Genomic DNA, 26,648 nt, shown 5'->3' with positions numbered 1-26,648 from the left:
ACTGTAATACATGGTTCCAATTGCTGCTTACCTTGCTACTTATTTGAAGACATCTCCAATGACATAGAGTCAAACTTTTAAATTATAATTTGAATATACACATTTGCCACTTTATGCACTGTAGATAGCACAAAACAAGACTCAAGAGATGTACAGAATTCAGTATTCTCAGCCTGAATGTCGACCATGGTAAACATGTAGAAACTCATAGCCATAGGTCACCACCATCTTATCCAGTGGACCTGTTCATTAGTTTCTAAGCTTTGAGATGTATAGTGGACCTGGTTTCTAAAGGTCTAAAGACCATCTTAGATAACACAATGTCAGAAAACAGGGCAGGAAACTATTTGTATACATGTGTTTTTCGACTTTCACTAGTTCTTGACCTTTTGATTTGTTATTATGGATTTTGTACTGTGCTTGGCCTCGTGTCTTGGGATTTCTTTGATGTTCATGTTGCTATATCACCTTGCTGAAGAGTAAGGGTAGGTTCACATCCCCATATTGTTTTCCGTTCTTCTGATCCATCAGAAGAACAGAAAACAAAACAAAAAAATAGATCCTTTAATTTGAGCATCCCGTTATGCTAAGTTATGCTCATTTTGCATACGTTTTACCCATTTTCATCTGAGATCCGTTATGTTAGACGGAAAAAAGTAGTCTATGAAATGGAACTGTCTAAAACGGATGCAAAATGAGCATAATTAGGGCTGAAAATAAAGGATCCGTTTTTTCTTAGTTTTCCGTTCTACTGATCCGTCAGAAGAACAGAAAACGAAACAGTCACATGAACCTACTCTAATAATTACATTTAAACACTAAAAATATAGAAATGTGATGGAAGCTTGACACACCGGCAAATACACATAAACCTTTTCTCTATAGTACCTATTGCCGTGTATAATTTTTTAGCAATATTCTTTAGTATACTATGTTTTTTTGCCTTCTGTGTTACAGTTGTTGCATTTTTTTCTACCATGTCAGGGCTTTAGGAAAGTTTATTACATTTAGTTTATAATGGTACCTTCCTACCTTCCTTCCTGCTTCATTATTATGAAGATTCATGGCTGCTCTAGCATCTTGTCCAGTCTCTAGCGCATCCACAAACTGCTTGGAAATAGCTTCTCCAAATCCTACATTATCACTGCAGCCACCCCACAGCCACCCTTGTCCTCCTGTAAGTGAAAAAAATAAATGTCAACAAGTAACGTAAGTAATATATTTATCTGGACCTGCAGACTTAATGTTTGCATTTTTGCAAAACGTATTACAATATGGGATTCAGGAAGATCATTATTAAATAAATATATATATATATATATGAATATATATATATATATATATATATATATATATACATACATATATAGTTATGGATATTTGGCTTTCAGATGAAGTTTATGGAAAACGTAAAAACTTCACGCTACAGTAATATTGTATCATGAAAGTAGAAGCATGCAATAGATATTTCCTCATCTCAAACAATTAATTGAAACAAAAGCCATCAACAGTGGTCGGTATACCCCCACAAAAAATGTCAATGTATCAAATACTTGTCATGTGGCCTTTAGCATCAATTACAGCTTGACAACAATGTCTCATACTGTTCACAATTTAAATTATTGTCTGCTGAGGCATGGCATCCCACTCTTCTTGAAGGGCGGCCTTCAGGTCATTGAGGTTCTAGGGTACAGAATAAAAAGCATCTACATGGCGACTCCCATAGGTTTTCAATGGAATTCAGGTCTAGAGAAAGTACAGACCATTCCATTTGAGGTACCCCAGTCTCCAACAGCCTCTCCCTAATGATGCAACCTCAATGAGCTGGAGCATTGTAGCCCATGAGAATAAAATTAAGCCTGTGTTGTTCATGCAGAGGCAGAATGACTGGATTGATGATGTTATTCAAGTAGCATGGGCTTGTCACTGTACCATTCACAAAGTGTAGGGCAGTGACTAATGCATAGCGCTCTCCTTGATGTCTCCAACATCATTGGTGGCCATCATTTCTGCTCAGTGTTAATTGACTTTCATCAGTGAACAGCACTGAAGCCCACTGGTCCCTTGTCCAGCATAGCTGCTCCCTGGACCATGCAAGATGATGACGCCTGTGGTCAGATACCCTTGCAGGCCGTCTAGCACGTAGACCATGCTGATGTAAATGGTTTCAAATGGTCTGATGCGACGCTTGGGTGCCTCTCACCTCCCACAAATCTGCCTGGAGTTTTGTGGCATTCAGCATCCGGTTCTGCAGAGCATTGTTCACAATGAAGCTGTCATCAGTGTGGGATGTGGCCAAAGGACGTCCACCTCTATGCCTTTCTGTGACTCTTCCAGTCTGTCAGTATCTTTGTTGCAACCTGCTTATGACACTCTGTGGCACTCTAAGCTCAGTGGCCACTTCTGTCAGAGAACATCCTGCTTGAAGCCTCGCAATGGCGAGATATTATTGATCAATTGTTAGGTGTCTTCTTGGTCTTATGATGTCAAAATGTGAACAGCATGATGAGGACTGTTTAAATGCTGATTCTAATTGAACCAGGTAATTTATTGGGTGATTCATGGATCAAACACTTATTTTGCCGTTGAGCTCCTTGTTAGAGAACAAGTTTTGCAAAAATTACTGAAACATTGAAAAGTTGGACATGTGCATTCAAAAGTTTAGATAAATTCACATTAAGTTCACCTGTAAAGGTTAAAATGCATTTTAGGTTCATCCTGAAGTTTTACCCACAAGCAAAATATCCCTTTTTGTGAGTAGTGTGTGTGTGTATATATATATATATATATATATATATATATATATATTTTATGATTTTAAAATCACTTGACCAAAATGTACAACCATTTTGATAACTGGTATGTTACATTTGGATATTGCACAGGTGGTATGTAGAGTAAGTTATTCATGGGGCTTTTCTATTGTTCCTTGTATTGTGGATAATATAACTGGGTCTACCTAATCAGATAATGAAAGAATGAAAGAACACTGATTCGGTTTTGTGCCAGGTTTGATTGACAACAGAGAACACTGCCTCCTGCTGGGAACAAGTAGTTGGAAGCTATCCGGAAGCATTCATGGTTAGATTTACATAAAATAAGCATCAGTTCAGTGAACATGAAGGTGTGAATGGAACCACTGCAGGATTAAAATGAAACAGTATAATATTTCATAACAACAAAGATTCGCTAGATATATTTACAGTTCATAATGATTTAATGGATGTATTAGTATCTGGCAGTTTGGGGGTGCCCATAGTGTTAACATGTGAGTGCTAGGCAGGGCATGGGCCAGATTCAACTTAACAAAAGTCTGTCTTTACTGTGTGCAGTGTGCACAATAGGAGTTGTAGTACATCCAGCAGTTATCTATACACAGTGCAAAATCCTCTGAGATGTCCAAGAATGAGCAAGGTAGTTTGTTGCAACATTTGCCCTCTAGTTACTCCTTCTCTTGCTAAAGTTCCTGTTATTGAGATCTCTGGCTAGCAACTACAATCTTGCATCTGTGGCTGTAGTGTCCACTTAGCTTGGTGTGCATATGGTGTCTTAAAGTGGTTGTCCCACGAAAAATATTGTACAGTTTTCAAACCAGCACCTGGATGTAAATAATTTAGTAATTGCATGTAATTAAAGTTTTAATGAGTTATTTAATAAAATGTATCTGTATAGTGCCACCTGCTTTTTCTTATTTCTTTGTCCAGCTCACTGAGATGGCTGCACATGCTCAGTTGCCTCCTTTATCTGCCTCCTGAGTTATGATACTCCCTATCATAACTCAGAGCTGCAACAGAATGGACACGCCCCCTTAGCTGCAGCAGAAAAAACACTCTCTTTTGAGCTGTCAGCTTGCTATAAATCTAGCAGAGCAATGGATGAGGAGATATCTGGATCCATGTGAGATAAAGGGCTGGTAATAGCTTTGTTAGAAAGAGATTGTCATGTACTATATGATATCTGATTTTCATTTTTTTTTGTTTAGTCATGGAATAACCCCTTTAACTAGTCTCCTCTTTGCAGCAGCAGTATGGAATGCTATAGGCTGAGTTACCTTGCTGTCTCTCTCTTTCTCTACCAGTAGCCATGCAAATCCTCTCCCTTTAGTTCTTGCTATTTTCCATCTCCTGGAGCTTCTAGAGGTCTCCAGGGTTTGGTGCTGAAGTCTGGCAGAGAGGAGCACATAGAGACTGCTCCTTACCTCTGACCTCTCTACAGCAAGACTCTATAATCTTCTGGAACCAAAAGTGGAGTCAGCTCTTACCCTAAGCTCCAGAAAGGGCTGAGCCATGCCTTCCTCATGCTGAGTGTCCAGTATATTACATTAGCATTGCAAACATTACATCATAATTTAAACTTTGCAGATACCCCCCAGGTCTGGGATACTGCAAGAGCGAGACGGGCCTATAGACTTTCTATTGAGTCTGTCTTGCTTCCTGTCCTGTAGCGAGGAGAGAGAGAGAGCACTCTAAGCTAGTGATTCTCTTCTCTTGTTCTAGAGATTGATGGTGGTGTCAGAGCTCAGACCCTCATCGATCTAAGCTTTTGATATGTCCCTATGACATATCAAACGTTTACTGAAATTACATTGCCACTTTAAAGATAAGCAGAATATAGGCCTGTTAGACCAATTTTGAAACAGTAAAGGTCCTATTAGAGGGGCAGATAATCTCCCTTCTGATGACTTGTGTAAGAACAGTCAGCGTTTGGACTACCATGAGGAGGAAGTTCAGGCAGAGCTGGGGGACTCAATGCATAGTTGTGCTGGTGGTAGTAATGGCACTTGAAGCCATGGTGGTGGCAGTAGGAAAAGAAAGCAGTAGCGACAGTGGCACCCGGGCAAATATAGAGCAGGGAATCAGGAGGGGGGCCATGGAGCCCACAATGACATATCACAATCTAATAAAAATGGTAGGGATTGTGAGAACAATGACAATGATTGTGACAGGATCTAGGAGCCAGATCGTTGTGCTGAGGAGGGAGAGGTGACATCAGAGTAAGAGGATGGCGGTGGCTGCAGTGTGGGCTATAAAGAGCAGAGGCAACGTAGAACCAGAACCTCCCAAAAAATTCCAGGGCCAGATCTGTTTCTATTCTTTTCAGTTCGGGAACTGGTGATGCAGCTGATACTGTGGGTGTCCTTATACTGGCCTCCTTTAAAGCAGCCAGGCCGCATCCATGTGCAGTATTGTGTCCTTCTCATTGTCATCATCAGTTACTTCTCTCACTCAGGCTACTCCTCATACTTCTACTCTGCTCCATCAACAGCCATCAATAATGGAAAGTGTGACCAGAAAAACACTCTACATGCCCAACAATCTACTGGTGCACAAGTTTAACGCTCACCTGGCCAAGCTGCAGTGGTGCAGTCACTGCCACACCATTTAATTGATTCTGTTGCCTTTAGGGAACTGATGGTGTGTGCATAGCCTCACTGGAAGATACCTAGCCACCATTATTTCTCAAAAAAAAAGCCATCCATGTCACGAACTATGGATCCGAGCGCTCCGGATCCCACAGCTGTGACGTAGTGGTCTGTGACGGAGTCTGCGCACACACAGAGACCTCAGGTGACCGGGGTATTACCATTCGGCTAACACCCCCCACTACACTTCGGTAACTGCCACCACGTGGGTTCCCGGTCCACGAGCCGACTATCCGGGTCATTCACTATCACACAGATCAGTGGATGAACCGGATATCACTTACTGACCAACCGCAGTCAATCACCCCCAGCTACAAGTCCTAAATGCAATTTAACTAACTACCTGGTAACGTCTCTTCAAAGGCAAGGTACGTTGTTCAGCAGCTTAGATTATGGAAGACTTGGCTATTTAGATTTTATAATCTTTAATAAGCGGTAAAAAGCAGTGCATACAAGTCTAATGAAAATGACTATAAAACTACAGAATAATAATAACAATATAAATAATCACGACAGTTCAAATGAAAGGGAAAAAGATGAAAGAATACTTAGTTTCTCTGGAGGGTTTCAGATGGTTGTTCATATGTCCTTTTTGGATTATAGCAAACCCCTTTTCAGTATGTATCAGGGGAGACCCTCAAAGTTCTTCTGATACAGGGATATGCCGTCAATGTCCAATTAAGTGTCTGGTGATGTTCCATGGGTCTCTCTCCTCTGTCCTTGTGCATGGATTTTTATGAACTCTCCCATGGGCAGGAGACTTACTCCTGTCAGCCAATGGCAGCAGAGTGACTGTGAAGCCTAGGGATGGCCCCCAAGTGTTTTATGACCCCATCAAAGTTCAGTTCCTACAATGAGGGTTATACTTAAGCCCGTATCTCCTTGATACATCGGCATATTTTTATACAGAATACATATTTGCGATCCTTATTTATTTACCTACAGAATGAGACCACACACGGTAATGCTGGGACCTGTAGTTCTTCTACCACCCATAGGTCAGCTACAGAATCACATCCTCTAGTCATATTTGATACCCAATTAACCACAATACTCTGTAGAGCCTGGATCTGGTGTCAGAAAGGGCATAAGTTGATTCATAAATGAAATATGAAAGTGGACTGGTTTTATGCCCAGAGCTAATTAAGGGCTATTAGCTCTCCTCAAACCAGACCTGGAAATTAATGACGTCACGCTCCAGCCAGGCTTGACAGCGAGCTGATCTTATCTTACAGGACAGGATGAGCTGGGCCTGGTATAGCCTTTATGACCTTTTTATAGCTGGCCTCAAAGAGTAGTGGTAATAAAAGTGTCCATCTATATCATAAGCGACCCAGGCTTCAGGAAGATGAGAGTTCACAGTTTTTTTTACATATGCCAGAAGCATATAAGATGGCTACCCAGAGGAATTATGTATGTATGCCGGCACACCTCCCTCTTTTAAAAGGTTGCCTGGGGAAATGGCCACAAGCCTATTCCACAGCAACCCAGCCGTCTCCGGCCGATTCTCCCTGCCGCGACAACCCGTCGGCATTTCCATGTAAGCTACCTTTTCTGTGCTGCACGGTGAAGTTGTACTGCTGCAAAATCAGGATCCATCTCAGCAGTTTCGCATTGTCTCCTGCGAGACGTGCCAACCAGCTGAGGGGATTGTGATCAGTGATCACTGTGAAATTGCGTCCATACAGGTAGTGTTGTAGCTTTTGCAGGGACCACACAATAGCTAAACACTCCTTCTCTATTGTGGAGTAGCTGGTCTCCCTGGCCAGTAACTTACGGCTCAGGTATAGTACAGGATGCTCCTCCCCGGCCTGGTTCACCTGACTCAGGACTGCACCCAGACCAAAGGCGGAAGCATCCGTGTGGACCACAAACTTCCGAGTGAAATCTGGGGCCTGAAGCACAGGAGCACTGGCTAGTGCATCCTTCAGGGCCTGGAAGCCTTGCTCGCATTCCGGCGTCCATGACACCATCCTGGGCAGCTTCTTCTTGGTCAAGTCTGTCAGAGGCTTGGCCAGGGCGCTATAGTTCGGGATGAACTTCCTATAGTACCCGGCCGTTCCCAAGAAAGACATGACCTGCTTCTTGGTGAGAGGTGTTGGCCATCTCGTAATGGCTTTCACCTTCTCTATTTCAGGCCTCAGTGTGCCTCCTCCTACTCTGTGGCCTAAGTAAGTGACCTCATTCATGCATTCAGTTAGTCCAGCCACAGCAAGTTTGTCCAGTACTTGCGACAGGTGCACCAGATGCTCCTTCCACGTGGGGCTATACACGGCAATGTCGTCTAAATAGGCGACAGCACATTCTTCTAGTCCTTCCAGCAAGTCATTCACAAGCCTTTGAAAGGTGGCTGGCGCATTCTTCATCCCAAACGGCATTACAGTATATTCGTATAAGCTGAAAGGGGTGATGAAGGCCGACTTCTCCTGAGCCTCCGAGGTCAGGGGAATCTGCCAATACCCCCTGCTCAGGTCCATGATTGTCAGGTAGCTGGCTCCTGCCAACTTATCTAACATTTTATCAATCCTGGGCATGGGGTAAGCATCCAAGGTTGTGATGGCATTCAGTTTCCGATAATCCACACAGAACCTGGTTGTCTGATCTTTCTTCGGGACCAGAACCACCGGTGAGGCCCAAGCGCTGTGGGATTTCTGAATGACCCCGAGCTGCTTCATCTCCTCGATCTCCCTCCTGAGGTCTGCCTGGACCTCCAGTGAGACACGGTAGGCGGACTGCTTTGTGGGAGCATGTGTACCTGTGTCCACATGATGGACTGCAAGGTGAGTTCTCCCGGGTTTCCCTGTAAAAGTGTCACGGTGAGCCGTCAACACTTCTAAGAGCTGAGATCTCTGCTGGGACGAGAGTTGAGGGTTGAGGGTTAAATCCACCTCCAACTCTCGAGTGTCAGCTAGCAGATCTAGTAGGGGGTCGGCCTCCTCCCTTTCGGGCAGGCTGCAAACTGGCATAACATGTGGCGTTCTCTCGTGATGCTCCTTGAGCATGTTGACGTGAAACGTCTTCTGTCTCCTACCTCCCTCTCCAAGGCCCACCACATAATTTACCTTACTCAGACATTTGACAATGGGGTACGGCCCTTCCCATGCAGCTTGCAGTTTGTTTTGCCGCATTGGCAGCAGGACATAGACCTTCTGCCCCTCCTGGTAGATTCTCTCTCGGGCAGTGCGGTTATACAACTGCTTCTGTTTGCTTTGGGCCTGCACCATATTCTCCTGTACCAGACCTACCAGCGACTCCATTTTGTCTCGGAACCTGAGGACATAGTCTACTACAGAGACTTCAGTTCCGGCAACCTTGCCTTCCCAAGACTCTCTGATTAGGTCTAGGGGACCTCTTACTCGTCGACCATACAGGAGTTCGAAGGGCGAAAACCCGGTTGACTCCTGGGGAACCTCTCTGTAGGCAAATAGCAGGTGTGGTAGATATCGTTCCCAGTCCTTCCCTTGCGCCTCCATGAACGTCTTCAGCATCTGCTTCAACGTCCCGTTGAAGCGCTCACAGAGGCCGTTTGTTTGTGGGTGGTAAGGGCTGGCTACGATATGGTTCACCCGTATTTTCCTACAGAGCCCCTGCATTAGTTCAGACATGAACTGAGGTCCTTGGTCGCTGAGAAGCTCAGCTGGGAACCCCACTCTCGTGAAGATCCCCAGCAGGCTTTATTCAGAACAAGGGTACACATTATAATTTACATCGGCTCTTTTCTAATATTCAGGCCCCTGGGGGGACTGCTCGCTCCATCCTGTCACTGGATGCCTCTAAGGCCTTCGACAGGGTGGAGTGGCGCTTCCTCTGGAAGGTTCTGGCAAGGATGGGCTTTGGAGAAAGGTTCATAGGTACTCTTAAGTTACTATACGGATCTCCGAGGGCAAAATTGAGTCTCAATGGAATCTTGAGCAGCAGTATTGATTTAAATAGGGGCACGCGGCAGGGCTGTCCATTATCCCCATTGCTATTTGATATTTATATCGAACCCCTTGCTATGGCCATTAGACAGGATGATCAGCTTAAAGGATTTGGTACGCTAGGAACACAAGACCGTATTTCATTATATGCGGATGATGTTCTCTTTTTTATAGATCATACGGAAATTACTCTCCCTAGGATTATTCAAATGGTGAAAGCATTTGGTGAGGTGTCTGGTTTTCTTATAAACTGGGCTAAGACCAGTTTGATGCCAGTGGACCCCCTGCCGCGGGAGGAGGTTTCTGTGACACAGTTGAATATCGTTGATACCTTTCAATACTTGGGTTTGATTATATCACCTCGGGTTGAAAACTTTATACAACTTAATTTGATCCCCATAATGGTAAGCAGTAGAGCTAAAATAGGGATCTGGCTGAGACTTCCTTTATCTAGAGCCGATCGAGTCTCATTAGTCAAAATGGTGATACTACCACAATTTTTATATGTCCTTAGGAATACACCTATTTGGATACAAGATAAGTATTTCAAACTTATGGAAAGAATAATTAATTATTTAATATGGGGAAGAAAGCGAGTTCGAATAAAGCTGGAATATTTGTATAAATCAGTGGAGTGCGGGGGTTTAAATCTCCCTTACTTTAAAGGGTACTTTATTGCAGCCCAGCTATTGAGGTGTTACGAATCAGAGAACAGTGCACTGTTGGGGAAGTTGGTAATTAGCCACGCCCATAATAATATTTTTACCTTGTTGGAATCCGGGCTATTGAAGGGCTATGAGCGAGGCTATAGAGAGACTATAAAATTACTCCTGAAAGTGTGGGCTACAACTAGGACATGGTTGAAGATTAAGGGTTCACTTACATTTACACCTCTTTGGCATAATGTGCATTTACAAAGGCTGGATGATATTGCAGCTGACACATTTTGGCAGAAGAATAAAATTTTATATATTTCACAGGTAGTTAAGGATAGAGATATTAAACCATTTATAGAGATTACACATAATATAAAAATTTTTTCATGGTTTAGGTATCTTCAACTGCGTTCGGTACTATCTAGTCTGGATGACAAACTGGTGTTGGATATAGATAATTCATCTTTTTTGAATGAATGGGTAGGGGGTACAATGTCTAGAATAAAAATTTCAAATATATATAAGTTATTACTTAAGGCACGGTTTAATAATACATATTCACCAGGACAAAGAGCGTGGGAGCTGGATTGTCCGAACTTACAAATAGAAGGTTGGGAGAATATTTTTGGGAACTTAGGTTCACTGTCACACAACTTCAACCATGTTCTAGTACAATTCTACATTTGCCATAGATTATATATTACTCCATTCTGGATGAATAAATGGGGATTAAGAGACACGTCAAATTGCCCCAAATGTGACACTGTAGGAGCGGACTTTCTCCATATGATATGGACTTGTCCAGAACTTATAAACTATTGGAACACTATTAATAGCTGTATTATGTATAAACTAAAAGTTCGAATCCCTTTTGAACCACAAGTATTTGTGCTTAATGATTTTTCCAAATTAAATAATCACAAGTATCAAAAGATTTTCTTGAGCAGAATATTGATGCTGGCTAGAGTCTTGGTCAGTCGGACCTGGTTTGCTCGATTTACTCCAGATATAAATACATGGATAAATTTAGTTGTTAAGGTAAAAAATTATGAGAAAATTATGTACAAACAGAGGGAAGCTGAGGACAAGTGGATTAAGATATGGGGTGGCTGGAGGACTGATTAGTTGAGGTCAAATTGTTTTATTTTATTTATTTATTTATTTTTTTTATTTTTTTTGGGGGTTCTTTTTTGACGCACCACAGGTAGGGGGGAATGGGGGGGGAACTGTATCTCCTTTTTCTAATCTGTAATGTTTTGCTATACTATTTAATAAAGACAATAAAATAAAAAAAATTAATAAATATAAAAAAAAAGATCCCCAGCAGGGCGTCTGCAACCTTGTCCGCCCTAATGGAGGATAACGCCACTGCTTCCGGGTAGCGCGTCGCGTAATCCACCAGGGTTAATATGAATCGTTTACCCGAACTGCTGGGGATGGCCAGTGGACCAATGATGTCCACGGCCACTCTCCTGAAGGGTTCATCAATTATCGGTAAGGGATTCAATGGAGCTTGGTGACGGTCTCCTGCTTTGCCAACTCGCTGACAGGTGTCGCAGGACCTGCAGTACTTGGCGACATCTGCCCCGAGGCCAGGCCAGAAAAAATTCTGCATCACCCGGGACTTTGTTTTGGTTATTCCCAGGTGACCAGCTAAGGGGATCTCATGAGCCACTTGCAGTAATTGTTCCCTGAACTGCACAGGTACAATGAGCTGCCTCTCGAGTGGCCCCACCTTACTGTCACTGTGGGAGATGTCCTCCTTATACAGTTTCCCATTGTCCCAACACACTCGGTATTTGTCTCCCTCAGTGGGAGGGCTGGCAGCTAACCCTCTTAGCTGCTCCAAGGTAGGGTCATCTCGCAGGGCCTGCTCAAAGGCGGCACTACAAGTCCCAGCCAGCTGTCCTGTGGCGAACAGGGACAGTGGCTGAGGCTCTGACGCGGTTAAGTCCACGGGGTCCGAACCGGTGGAAGGGGACACTTCCACTTGCTCTTCCCCAATGGAGCGTTCCGCTGCGGCTTTTGCAGCCCTGCGAGTGACGGGCAACACAGGCACAATAATGTCATCACATTTAACATTTGCACAACTTGAATCAGATAAACACATGTCCGCTACCTGCGTACATACACCCGCCATCCCCTCTACATCTCCTGTCATAGGAGAACTGCTCCCACACACCCCACCTCCCACCTCCCGAGGTCCATCCCCAAGGTTATCTGATGTTACGCAAACATCCTTGCACAGTACCTCGGTATGTGCAGGGACCTCCATAGGGACGGGTGAGTCCTGTGTGCTTCCAGGGGGCACGTAGCACGAGACCAATCGTCCTAGGTCAGTGCCTAATAAAACATTTGTGGGGATCTCCGCAGAGACTCCCACCTCCCTTACTCCACTCCCAGCACCCCAATCAAGGAAAACACGAGCTAGGGGAACATTAGGGCTCACCCCCCCAACTCCCGTGATGGTGAGGCTTTTGCCGGGAATAAGGTCTGCGTCATCCACTAGTTCAGGCCGAACTAGTGTGACTTCGGCTCCTGTATCGCGGAAGCCTGTGGTGCACCGGTTGCCCACAGTAACCGACTGTAGGTTGTCTGCGGTGTGTCTTGCAGCTCCATTCACTAACAGCACAGATGATGGGTTGCGGGCAAGCTTGCCAGGGGGTGCTGTCTTCTTCTCCGGGCACGAGTGGCTGAGGTGTCCTGGCTTGCCGCACGCATAGCACTTGCGCACGTCTGTCGGTGCTGGCTTGACTCCTTCAGGTCTTTGTGCAGGCCTGTGAAAGGGTCGCTGGACAGGAATCGACAAAGCTGGCCGGGAGGAAGAAGCAGATGAAGAGGTTCCTCCCAGACGGGACAGAGTGTCTTTGAATGCCCGAGTGCTGGGCATGGCGACATATTCATCGGCTAGCTCGGCAGCCTCTCGCGCACTCTTCGGCTTGTGCTCACATACATATTTTTGCACATCTGTGGGGCAATTGGAGACAAACTGTTCTCGGACCATCAGATCCGCCAGGGACTGCTTGGTGTCCTCTGTGAGGGGATCAGACCACTGTTGGAAGGTGGTCTGCAACTTGCCCAGATAGTCCATAAAAGTATCTCCGGGCCCTCTCCGCAGGGACCGGAACCGTAAACGGTAAGTCTCTGGGGTCAGCTGGTACTTGACCAGAATAGCCTTTTTGATGACCGCGTAACTGGTAAGCTCTGCTAATGGTAGTCCGACCAGGGCCTCCATAGCTTTGCCCTTCAGTGCGGACATTAGATGTCCCGCCCACTGTGGCTCTGGTACCTGGTACTGCTGGCATGAGGTTTCAAAAGCATGCAGGAAAAGATCAATGTCACAGTTCTCAGACTCCATCACAGGCAGTTTTGGCTTGACCATCAGGGATGGGCCTGTGGCTGTGGCATGCCGGTGGGACCCCTGTAGCTGTACTCGGGCCATGTCCAGTTCATGCCTGCGGACAGCTTCCCGTTCTCGTTCTGCAGCCTCGCGCTCAGCCTGGCGCTCTGCCTGACGTGCCTCCAGCAGCCGAAAATATAAGTCCGGGTTACTGAGCATTAGTTGGTCCAGACCATTTTGGGATGGCATAGAGACCGAGTTATGTCCAGCTAGAGGACTGCAAGCCCCAGCAGGCTCCTCCCAGTTCATCATCCTCATTCTGGAAGGGGTCACCTGGCTCAGGGGCCCCAGAGTCTCCTCCATTCTCTGAATCCTGCAGGGATGACTCTTGACTCCTCCGTGCACATAACTCCTGGATAAGGACAGTCTTATTTTTCCCATATACTTGGATGCCTTTGTGCTCACACAGAGCTGTTATATCAGCCACGCTCAGGACGTCATAATTCACGGATTCGGACATTATTGCCAAATAAAAGATAGGACAGAAAAAAAAAAGAGAGAGGGGAGGGTACTGTCGTGAATTATTATTCTATCAAAACTAATGCACTGTGCTTCGTCTTCCAGAATTTTTCAATCATTTAGTACAGAGTTATGGACATAACTTCATGCACTAATATTCTAAGCATACAGAATCCCGTAAGCTGCCACCAGAAAATGTCACGAACTATGGATCCGAGCGCTCCGGATCCCACAGCTGTGACGTAGTGGTCTGTGACGGAGTCTGCGCACACACAGAGACCTCACGTGACCGGGGTATTACCATTCGGCTAACACCCCCCACTACACTTCGGTAACTGCCACCACGTGGGTTCCCGGTCCACGAGCCGACTATCCGGGTCATTCACTATCACACAGATCAGTGGATGAACCGGATATCACTTACTGACCAACCGCAGTCAATCACCCCCAGCTACAAGTCCTAAATGCAATTTAACTAACTACCTGGTAACATCTCTTCAAAGGCAAGGTACGTTGTTCAGCAGCTTAGAATATGGAAGACTTGGCTATTTAGATTTTATAATCTTTAATAAGCGGTAAAAAGCAGTGCATACAAGTCTAATGAAAATGACTATAAAACTACAGAATAATAATAACAATATAAATAATCACGACAGTTCAAATGAAAGGGAAAAAGATGAAAGAATACTTAGTTTCTCTGGAGGGTTTCAGATGGTTGTTCATATGTCCTTTTTGAATCCTTGCAAACCCCTTTTCAGTATGTATCAGGGGAGACCCTCAAAGTTCTTCTGATACAGGGATATGCCGTCAATGTCAAATTAAGTGTCTGGTGATGTTCCATGGGTCTCTCTCCTCTGTCCTTGTGCATGGATTTTTATGAACTCTCCCATGGGCAGGAGACTTACTCCTGTCAGCCAATGGCAGCAGAGTGACTGTGAAGCCTAGGGATGGCCCCCAAGTGTTTTATGACCCCATCAAAGTTCAGTTCCTACAATGAGGGTTATACTTAAGCCCGTATCTCCTTGATACATTGGCATATTTTTATACAGAATACATATTTGCGATCCTTATTTATTTACCTACAGAATGAGACCACACACGGTAATGCTGGGACCTGTAGTTCTTCTACCACCCATAGGTCAGCTACAGAATCACATCCTCTAGTCATATTTGATACCCAATTAACCACAATACTCTGTAGAGCCTGGATCTGGTGTCAGAAAGGGCATAAGTTGATTCATAAATGAAATATGAAAGTGGACTGGTTTTATGCCCAGAGCTAATTAAGGGCTATTAGCTCTCCTCAAACCAGACCTGGAAATTAATGACGTCACGCTCCAGCCAGGCTTGACAGCGAGCTGATCTTATCTTACAGGACAGGATGAGCTGGGCCTGGTATAGCCTTTATGACCTTTTTATAGCTGGCCTCAAAGAGTAGTGGTAATAAAAGTGTCCATCTATATCATAGGCGACCCAGGCTTCAGGAAGATGAGAGTTCACAGTTTTTTTTACATATGCTAGAAGCATATAAAATGGCTACCCAGAGGAATTATGTATGTATGCCGGCACAATCCATGCCTCATGTGGTGGAGAACTTGGCCGCTCCTTGCAATTCTCGCTGTGCAGAAAGCTATGGCACTGGGATAAACTTCGAACAGCTGTTGTAGGCAGGGAAAATACATGTCTTTCATGGCCCACTGGGTCAATGTTTTTGTGGCAGCAATGAGGCCAGGCCCAACTGACACCTCCACGTTTGTGTTGGTCTGGTTCCCATGTCGTCCTTCATGGACATCCTTCCATCCCCAACAGAAGCAGTGCAGATCATTGATCCCACTCCCCCTCCTTCTTATCAGACATGTATGTAAAGTGAAACGTTGCTATGCTGTGTTAGAGCTGATCGCCTATGTGAGAGTAGCCACGCAGCCAGTCACTTGCTAAAGTGCATCTAGCAGCAAACATACAATGGCAGGAACATTGTGGCCACACTGATTATTTTATCATGCACCAGACCACCTCATCAGGGAGCATGTGTTGTTTCGAGGCCATTCAGTTGCAGCTCATCACAAACAGCAGAAGCTGCTTCATCATTTGAGTATCATCAACATAATGGAGCAGTTTTTCCATGTGCTGCACCAAGCTGACGCAAATCAGCAAAGAGACGTACTGTTTGAACAAACAGGTTCAGTCCTACCTGGACTATGGCCTTTCTCCAGCACATACAGTGTTCCCTAAACGAATGGACTTCTGAGCCAGAGGATTGGAGCACTGATCATAACAGGCCCAGTTTGCTCTGTCTGTACTGTCCTGTCCAGCCACTAGTGTTTTTTCAGAGAGGGTTTTAAGCTTGGCAGGTGGCTTTGTCACACCCAGATGGGCAAAGTTGTCCACTGCCAGTGTACACAAAACATCACTTTTGTCAAAATAAATTAGGCATACATGCGTAAAGTTTTTCATATACCTCTGACTGAGGCTGATGAATAGATCTGCCATTGCTGATGGTGCCCCATCAGGTCACAAACCATATGGCTGCTGCTGCCTCCCCCACAGCTGCTACTCCTTGCTGCTACTTTGATTACCCCTACTGCTACTACCATTACCCCTACACAGCCACCACTACTGCTACCCCAATACAGCTGCACACACATCTACTTATTGCCTTGTGTGTTCCATGCTATGCAGCTACTACTGCTGCTGCTACTGCTTTCATTATTACCCCTACACACCTTAACCTTTCCACGATCACACTGTACTGCTGCTGTTCCCAAATAAAAAGGCAATTTTTCCAGGCTTGCTCAACTTCAGAACAAGCCACTGTTTCCTCTGACAATTAACACTTATGAGTGTAAATACAGGCAGGCATTCTGTCCCCATAATACACAATTTTTGAACACCTGTCCAGAACAAGCCACTGTTTCTTTTGACATAAACATGTGTGTCTGTATAAACAAACATAGATCTTACACCCTTAAGGTATAATTTTTGGACTCTTGGTCCAAGCCATTGTTTTTTCCCCCATAATCCTGTGTGTCTATAAACACCATCTACCCCCAATAAGGGACAATTTTTGGAAGGTTTTGAATATGAAAAAGAATGACAAATGTGACGGCGCAGTCCATTTTTAAACAGGTTGTTTATTAACATTGTCAACCATGCATTTACTCATAACTATATATATATGTGTCACTCTGACATTATTTGATATTGCTGTCATTGCATTAAAGAGCTTAAAAGTAGGGTCGGGGAAAAGAGAGAAAAAGCAAAAATTTTGGAAAAAAAATATTAAAAAGAGTCTTAGGGTGGGTTCACACTAGCGTTAGGGATTCCGTTATGGCTTTCCGTTATAACATGGTTATAACGGGAAAAAAAAACAGAAGCCTTTAAAAGGCAAAGACTTCTATTAGGACGGAGAGCAAACTGAATGCCTTTTAAAGGCTTCCGTTTTGCATTCCGGCAAAATACAAGTCTATGGGCAGAAGAACGGATCCGTCCTTCCGTCTTATGGATTCCGTTATTTTCCTTTATAACCATGTTATAACGGAAAGCCATAACGGAATCCCTAACGCTAGTGTGAACCCACCCTTAGGAGACCTCAGAGTGTTATATACCAAATGTCTGGCTAATTGGGGCACATTTGATTCATGTAGAATCGATTTGGGCACAAAAACATTTAGAAATCAGATATGAAACAAATTTCTAGAAGGTCGCTTATTTCTAGATAATTTCTCAAATTTGAATGATGATATGAAAATTCAAATGAGAATTGGTTTGTTTAATAGGCCCTTTAATCCCTGGATCAAGATGCCTTCCAAAAGTAATTTTAATTGCATAATAGTTTCATCTTTCAATTTATGGTAAAATGAGGGAGAAATTAATAAACAAAAAATGTTTAGATGGTAACCATCCAATCTATTGAATAATCTTTTATAATAATGCCTGCATTTTTCATAGGGATTGATGATTTATATACCTTGTGATTTTAATACCAGCAGCATCATTTAGTTCAAAAAAGGTCAATCAGTATAAAAGTAGGAATTCTAATGCATTAAGCCAGCAGGTTTGTCATAATTTTTTTCATTATATTAGTGTCTTACCCAGCTGTCCATTTCTGGAATCATCACAGCCACAGTTATCAAAGTCGCCTAGGCTGCAGTTCCGTGTCAGTGTGTACATTACTCCTGCCGAGCTGATAGCATGCACAAAGGCAGTTTCTCGGTTTGCTGTAACACAAAAATAAAAAGCAAAATTTGAATTTTTATTTTATTATTCTCCTATTATCATACATATGTTTGAGGTCTGTAATTCCATCAGAAAGAAAAGTTATGAGTGGGGGTTTATAATTCAATTTGCACCAGAATTCTGGCATAAAAGAAGTTTCAAGTTTTTGCTCACACTATTTTGGACTAAAATTTGGGATTTTTTTTGTAATTACGTTGCTCTTGCCACTGTTCAACAGGGGGTAGGAAAGTGGGCATGTTAACTGCAACTTTCTTTAAAAGTGACAAAAAAAAAGTTGCAATCTCACTCCAATTGGGAAGTGGCTTATCAGGCATCTTCGGCACTCCAGATATGGTAAAACTACAACTCCCATGAGTCGTAGTTTCACCACAGCTGGAGTGTCGAAGGCTGCTTATCCCTGGTGTAGATAAAGGAGTCGCTTGTAAAAATGCACCAAATTAAGCAAACATTTAACATTTGAATATCATTGTAACGCAGACTCAAAAAAAACTGACTTTTCCCTCATGATAAATTCTGCTTCATAATTCTAAACAGGGGTTGTCCTAACAATAAATGTTATTTTATCATAATGTATCATGGATAGGTTTGTAATTTACTTACTTTCTGTTACAAAAATGCTTCAGTTGCAAAATAGGCCTTTTACAAAATAATCATGGTGCCTCCCTTGTATTCAATTTACATAGAAATGTGCACACTCTCCTACTAAGCTGAATGAGCATGGTCACACATGCTCAGTTTCATCTTTCAACTGCCACCAGTGAAATATTTTTTTTAGAAGGGCTGAATGATGTTACTGACATGCAATAAAAAATGCCCTCTTTTCTGTTCCATTCTTCTTTATGGAGAGAACAGCGTGTGCAGTGTAAGAAGTCTCCCACAGTAGTGGATGCTCAACAATACAGCCCTGAGCTCTCTTCTCTCTGCTTAGCCTCTCCTGTGAAGACGCTCCAGACTCTCCCTAATAATAATAATAGTAATCTTTATTTATATAGCGCCACCATATTCTGCAGTGCTTTACAATTCAGAGGGAACATGTACAAAACAAAAGACATCTATACAACTGAAACACTAGGAGTGCGCGCCCTGCTTGCAAGAGCTTACAATCTACAGTATGAGCAAGTGGAGGTGAAACAAAAGGTTACTAGGGTAAGAGTCAGTTTAGTAAGCATGATAAGCCTGCATGAAAAAAAAATTGTTTTTAAGGCACGTTTGAAGGTAGGAAAGTTGGAAATTGGCCTTGTATTCCGGGGCACAGCAGTCTAGAGAGTAGGTGCAGCTCGAGAAAAGTATTGATGACGGGAGTAAGAGGTTCGAATTATGGATGATGTTAATCTTAGGTCACTGGATGAAGAGCACGAGTAGGGTGGTAGATGGATATGAGGGAGGAGCTGTATGGAGGTGCAGCACTGTGGAGAGCTTTGTGGGTGAGGGTGAGAAGTTTGAACTGAATTCTGTGGTGGATGGGCAACCAGTGAAATGACTGGCACAGGTTGGAGGCATCAGTGTAGTGGGTGGACAGATAGATGAGCCCGACTGTGACATTTAGGACAGACTAAAGGGGGGAGAGTTTAGTATTACAGTAGTCAAGACGGGAATGAATGAAAGGAACAACAAGAGTTTGGGCGGTTTCTACAGTAAGAAAAGGGCGGATTCTGGAGATGTTCTTGAGGTGACAAGAGTGTGAAAGTGATTGGATATGGGGAACAAAAGAAGGCATACAGTATAATCTGCCTCTGCAAGCTATGACCTGGAGAGTGCTGCTGTGGAATAAGCATACACTACGGGGTGCTAGCCTAATGAATATCTAAAAGAGCAAATTAATCAAGTAATGGAGCAGTTTTAGACCTGGATGTGAGGAACATAGCTTGTTGGAAAGTGGTTGCCATGTACTACATAATGTCTGCATTTTTTTTTACATTAATCATAGGATAACACTCTTTAAGTGATGACATTTGTTTAAATAAATGTATACACTATAAAATAGATGTTATATTTTTATGTTATATATCAAGCTCTCTTTACATTACATTTGATGTCTATATGTTTGCATATTAAAAAAAAGAATGTCGAACATATTAGCAGTTTGTATTGAACAGGTTTGTCTCTTGGTGTCTGTTTTATAAACAGTAACTGTTTTCATAAATGAATAGTAAAGTTGAATATAAGAAACTTATATGTAATATATCTTAGAGAAAAATGCTTGCTTCTAATATCAGGCTCCTCTCCTTCTCCCTTCTCCCTCCTCCTCTTCAGTAACACTGAAGTTACTGCTCACAACCGTTGTCACTGAAGATGGGCTGCTAATGCTGGATTTACAGGGGCCAACTGAGTGGCCGATTGTTGGGAAGAAAGCGATCCTTCCTGACAGTCAGCTGCTCATTCAGTGAAGGTGACCGCTACATTTACATTGCAGCGATCTACTTCACTGTATGAGGACAATGGATCGCTATTGCGAACCCTTGTCCTAATACAGAATCATGGTTGCTGCCCAGAAGCCATGATCAGTGATGCCTGCATCGATCACCTGATGAACGAGCAAAACACTTGTTCATTGGGTGATTAGCGGCACATTTGAATGGCCAGATTGTCGGGAACACAGGAAAGGTTATTCCAGATAATCTGCCCTATTCTCAGGCCGTGTAAATGCACCTTTACTCACTGAAGGATCATATTACCTAGAAGTTTCTGAAGAGAGGAGGAGGAGAAGAGCAGGGAGGGGTTGGTGGAGACAGGCATAGACACAGAGACTACAGAGAGAGGACAGAATCTCCTGTGTATCCATGTTTCCAACTAGTTCCCACCAGCTAACTCAGAAATAAATTAGAATTACAAAAAGATTGCAGTGGGAAAAGCTTCTAAAACACCATATACATATGTTTGGCCAAAGAATGAAACAGGGCCCAATGTAAACTGTAAATAAAACATATAACTTTAAACTATATTTTTTTTTTATACTTTTTCTTTTTACAGCATTACATTATTTTAGCCAATTATATGTAATCTCAAACTTACTTTCCAATTATTTCCAAGTATTTCGGGAATTCTTAATACTGTAAACTCTACTGTATCAAGCCATTTATAGTACCATATTTTTCGCCCTATAAGACGCACCAGCCCATAAGACGCACCTAGGTTTTAGAGGAGGACAGTAAGAAAAAAATATTTTTTATTACACCTCAGGTCAGACCCCCAACCAGACCCCCAATGGTAATCAGACCTCAGCTGACAGCCCCAATCAGACCCCCAATGTTAATAAGGCCCCAATATGACCTCAGATCAGACCCCTAATCAGATCTCAGCTCAGACCCCAATGTTAATGACCCCCAATCAGACCTCAGATAAGAGCCTCATGCCTCTCATCGGCCCCCATATGCCTCTCATCAGCCCTTATGCCTCTCATCAGCCCCGTTGTCTCTCATCAGCCCCTATATCAGCCCCATGACTCTCATAAGCACAATGCCTATCAGCGCCATATCAGCCCTATGCCTCTCATCAGCCCCCATGCCTCTCATCACCTCCATATCAGCCCCCATGCCTCTCATCATCCCCCATATCAGCCCCTATGCCTCTTGTCACCCCCATATCAGCCCCTTTGCCTCTCATCAGCCCCATAATCATCCCTTATGCCTCTCATCAGCCCCCATAATCATCCCTTATGCCTCTCATCACCCCCATTGTCTCAGATCAGCCCCCATTGCCTTATGCCAGATTAAATAAATAAACCACTTACCTCTCCTTCTCCGCATGCTGTCGCTCCTCACCGCCCATGGTCTGTCTTCTTCCTGCCACTGGTGCTGTCAACCGGCGCGCACAGCATGGGGTCACAGAGCACCCTCACGCTGTGCACAGCCACTGCACAGCCAACAGCGGAGGACCAAGAATCGGTGAGAACAAATCCTTCACCGCTTCCCGGTCTGCCGGTACTAATGAGTGCTTCCATAATGGAATCGCTCATTAGTATTCCCCCCTTATAATACTGGGTCATTTTCCCCCCACTTTTTAGAGGGAAAAATGCGTCTTATGGGGTAAAAAATATGGTACATGTGGATACGATGGTGAGTTGTAAAAGTTTTTTTTTAAGTAGTCCTAGTATAGCTTTTCAATATTGTGTTCTGAAATCCACAAGGAGAACTATCATCATACTGACATATACAATACAAAATTGTGAAATATTTTTGTATGTCTCCAATTTGCTTTGGGTCTTGCTGTTGATCATTTTACTTATTTGTTACCGAACAGGACAACTTCCTTATGTTCCCCTATATTTAATGTCTATACTGCCAAACTGAATATTTAATAAAGATTGTCTTCAATGCGGCTTGTTTCCATTTTGGTTCCTTGATACCATAGTCCTTTGGATGTCAGGCAGGCCACCATAAACATCTTTTATGCCGGAATTTCATATGAGTTTTAACTGAATAAAAGAAGTTGTAGACACATTTGGTTAGCATCAACTTCTTAATTTGCAACTGGTCAACACGACAGTCTATATGAATTGTTGCATAGTAGACTCCATATCTTTCCAAAGTTCCTGGATTTGCTGTGGTTCTCTTTATTTTCTTTTGTTTGAGTAGGGTATTCTTGTTATTATGGAGGATTGTTCTGTTTTCCAGACTGTTTGTGATTATGATACAGTTCTGTTCAATGCACCATAGTTTTCCTACATACTGAATAAACGCCCCCCCCCCCCCCAAAAAAAAAAAAAAATAATAATAATAATGATCCAGAGATGTATTTATAATAGGTTTGAGTAAATGAAAAGAAGATGCAAAGGCATTAATTTTTTGACTGGTCTGTACATTAATATTATCTTTATCTTTATACAGTATAAGTATTGGTCTGTTGTGCACTTTTTTGTCTCTAAAAATAAAAACCTGTGAAAACGCCCAGAATCACTTGAGAAAATTACATCAGAAAGGATCTGCCAAAGCACCATGGAGAAATGACAAGTTGGAGAAATGGTCCTTTGAAAAATATGAAAACTCTAACCTGGGGAAATGAATCCTGCTGAAAGAGAGCCAGATGGTGGATAATTCGGTGGTAATGGAATCTGGAGACGTGATAAGAGAGTCCGGTTGTATTGAGATTCCAGTCTGGAAAAGAGGATCCTGTTGAAATGAAGGCTCCAGACTGGAGAAGAAGGACCAATTTCATAGTGGCTGCTGCCTGTTGTAGAAGATCCAGTAGAATGAGGGTTCCAGTCTGGAAGAGAGGATACTTGGGAAATTGAGGGTTTCTTAACCCCAGTCATTTTATGTTGAACCTATTTTGAAATTTGCTATTGAAGACTTGGTTTATTTGAAGAGTACCAAAAAATAAAATAAAAAATCCATTAAAATGGAAAAAAATTCATTTGTTTAGAAGATAGAAACTCTTAAGTGAGAATAGACTCCACCACCAGGAAGAAACCACTAAGATTGCCAAACTGCCCAGATACAATTGCTGAATCCAAGAAATTGCTCTTCAGGTTCAGTCAGTTTTAGTAATCAATGTATAACCTTCAAGCACCCTTTAAGGTCACTTTCCAAGTTACTATGGTTAACTATAGCTCAAGAGCATACTTCATTAACTATATATGTCAGTCATGCTTCAACAAAATTTTCAAATTTAAAGGCAACACGTTTTGCTAAACAAAATCTGATATAGAAAAATATGTGTGGGAGACTAGCCAAGCAAAAAGGATTATTTTGAGGTGTTAGATATGTTAAGCTTTGAAGTTTCTTACCACTTCGTAGTCCACTATGACTGGAAAGTTGCAATGTTCTCTCAGGACAGTTCCACCGATCCCAAGCAAACTGGAATTTACACTCTTCAATACCACTTTGTGCCCCAGCTGCCACACTGCTTGAGTAGATAAGGTAAGCCTGTAAGAAATATAAATTACATCATATTCCTTAACACATATAAGAGAGAATGCATCTTTGAAAAATAACAGCTTTTGCATAGCAAAAATTTTAATGTGCTGAGGGTTAACTTTTTCATATCCTACCTAGTGACAGTTTTTTGATTTGTTGGGTGTGGGAAGTAAATATTTTTGGAAACTCATGCAAACTGGGGGGGGGGGGGGACTGAATATAAATTGACTTTACTGTAGGCTGGAACAGAAAATAATCTCCTAAAGTGTTAATACCACCTCTCTTAATGCTACAGTTATTTGCTATATGGTATTTTCCATGGGTTCCTCAAGCCTGGTTGCCATACTGGCATTTATAATATATGACTCGATGAACAGCTGTGTTTTTTTTATTTATTTTTATTTTCCAAAAATATAAGATACATATGTTATCATCAATACAATATTATTCTATACCCAAGCTAAACTACCCCGAGTGTGGATGAAGGGACCCCATGGGAGAAATCCCCCTACCTTAGGGGAAAAAAAAGAGTGTACAGGGGGTGGGGGAGCGTATGGAGTGGGGTTGGCATGGAGAGAGAGGGAGAAAAGGCAGAAAAAGACAAAAAAAAAAAAAGGGGAAACACTCAGGCCTCCTCTGCCTTAATCTATGTTGTTATCTTCCTAATTCAATAGAGGAAGGTAATTAAGAGATATAAGGTGTCTGACATCAAGTGCTCTATCAGATAACCATACACAAGCTAGGCAAACAGAGAATTTCTCATTAATAAGGTCAAAGACCTGACACCAGTAACTATTAATGACAGCACATACCCATATAACGTGAAAAATTATGCCGTCTTAAAAGGACACTTTGGGCAATTTGAGTCCTGCCATTTTCCAATGTTTCCCAACATCATAGAGGAATAGTAAAGTCAGTGAACTATATTAACTGCACCATCTTATAAGGTCCTAGAGACCCGTGAAATATCTCGGGCCGAATACATCGGGATGTTCGGGTTCTCTATCGAGCACCCGAGTATAATGAAAGTCAATGGGAGAACCCAAGCATTAAACTAGGCACACCCTGCTCTGAAGAGGGGAGGGTGCCTGGTTCATAGGAAAAGGTCAGAAATTAATGGAAAACACCACTGAAATGGTTCGGGAACAGCATGGGGAGGATGTCTGGATGCATCTTGGACTCCCAGGTCGCTGCTGGGAACCATGTTGTCCGAGTAGTACGCCACTTTACAGGCTGACAATAGTACGCACAAAACCGAAGATAAAATAGATTTTAGAGAAAAAAATGTTAGGAAACATTCTTTCCTGTATATTTACTTGTATATAAAGTGCAAGTGCTGCAAAAAAATTACAAGGAAGAGGCACTCCGATACAACCTGTATATCACATAAAGGAGGGCCTCATTCACATTGTGGTACAATTGTTCATGTAGTGGGACTACTACACTCATAAAGCCTATGCACTAAGTGAAAGGGCTGCCAAAAATTACAAGGAACCGGCACTCCAATACACTCCTTATTACCCAAAAAGGACGGCATCATACACAGCCTTGAAAAATTATGATTGATGGCCTGCTGGTGACCCTCAAAAACATTTGGAGCAAGGGTCTGCTGATCTGAATATCTAAAACATTGTGCGCAAGGGCCTGCTGCCGCTTTGGTGACTCTAGATAACCTGGGGCCGATTGCACGTCCTCGTGACAGTGACGATCTATTCGGATAACTGTCCTATCAACTTTCGATTTTATTTTCAGCCCAAACCATGTAGACCATGGGTAACGGGAAAATCATGGTTCGATTCCGGAGAGGGAGCCTGAGAAACAGCTACGGCTACCACATCCAATCAAGGCAGCATGTGCACAAATTACCTATTAGGTATAATTAGGTGAGGGCCTGCAGGTGATCTGACCCTGTATAAGATTTTAGGTGTGGGCCTGCAGGTGAGTTGACTGTAAAAGATTGTAGGTGAAGGCCTGCTGGTGAGCTGACCCTGTAAAAAATTATATGCGAGGGCCTGCTGGTGAGCTGACCCTGTAAAATATTTTAGGTGCGGGCTTGCTGGTGAGCCGACCCTGTAAAAGATTTTAGGTGCGGGCCTGCTGGTGAGCTTACCCTCTAAAAGGTTGTAGGTGAGGGCCTGCAGGTGAGCTGACCCTCTAAAACATTATATGCGAGGGCCTTCAGGTGAACTGACCTTGTAAAAGATTTGACGTGCAGACCTGCTGGTGAGCTGACCCTGTAAAAGATTTTTGATGCGGGCCTGCTGGTGAGCTGACCCTGTAAAAGGTTGTAGGTGAGGGCCTGCAGGTGAGCTGACCCCTAAAACATTATATGCGAGTGCCTTCAGGTGAGCTGACCCTGTAAAAGACTGTAGGTGAAGGCCTGCAGGTGAGCTGACCCAGTAAAAACATTATATGCGAGGGCCTGCAGGTGAGCTGACCCTCTAAAAAATTATATGCGAAGGCCTGCTTGTGTGCTGACCCTGTAAAACTTTATATGCAAGGGCCTGCTGGTGAGCTGACCCTGTAAAGATTTTAGGTGCGGGCCTGCTGGTGAGCTGACCCTCTAAAAGGTTGTAGGTGAGGGCCTGCAGGTGAGCTACCCTCTAAAACATTATATGCGAGGGCCTTCAGGTGAGCTGACCCTGTAAAAGACTGTAGGCGAAGGCATGCTGGTGAGCTGACCTTGTAAAACATTATATG

General features: G+C 43.1%; 1 protein-coding gene across 1 annotated transcript in view; it reads right to left on the bottom strand.

Annotated features, from left to right (window-relative positions):
* LOC122942064 (protein Wnt-8b-like) overlaps positions 1–26,648 on the bottom strand; it is an 83,544-nt gene that overhangs the window by 968 nt on the left and 55,928 nt on the right. Inside the window, exons 4-7 of the mRNA XM_044299556.1 lie at positions 23,819–23,957; positions 23,083–23,295; positions 17,949–18,074; positions 1,033–1,175 (exon numbers count right to left, since the gene is read on the bottom strand). Coding sequence (XP_044155491.1) covers positions 1,033–1,175; positions 17,949–18,074; positions 23,083–23,295; positions 23,819–23,957 — 621 coding nt within the window. The remainder of the gene's footprint in view (positions 1–1,032; positions 1,176–17,948; positions 18,075–23,082; positions 23,296–23,818; positions 23,958–26,648) is intronic.

The sequence above is a fragment of the Bufo gargarizans genome, chromosome 6 (assembly GCF_014858855.1).
Source record: "Bufo gargarizans isolate SCDJY-AF-19 chromosome 6, ASM1485885v1, whole genome shotgun sequence".
In the NCBI taxonomy this organism is placed as follows: domain Eukaryota; kingdom Metazoa; phylum Chordata; class Amphibia; order Anura; family Bufonidae; genus Bufo; species Bufo gargarizans.
Note: the sequence above shows the minus strand (reverse complement) of the source record. Positions and strands in the feature narration are given on the sequence as shown.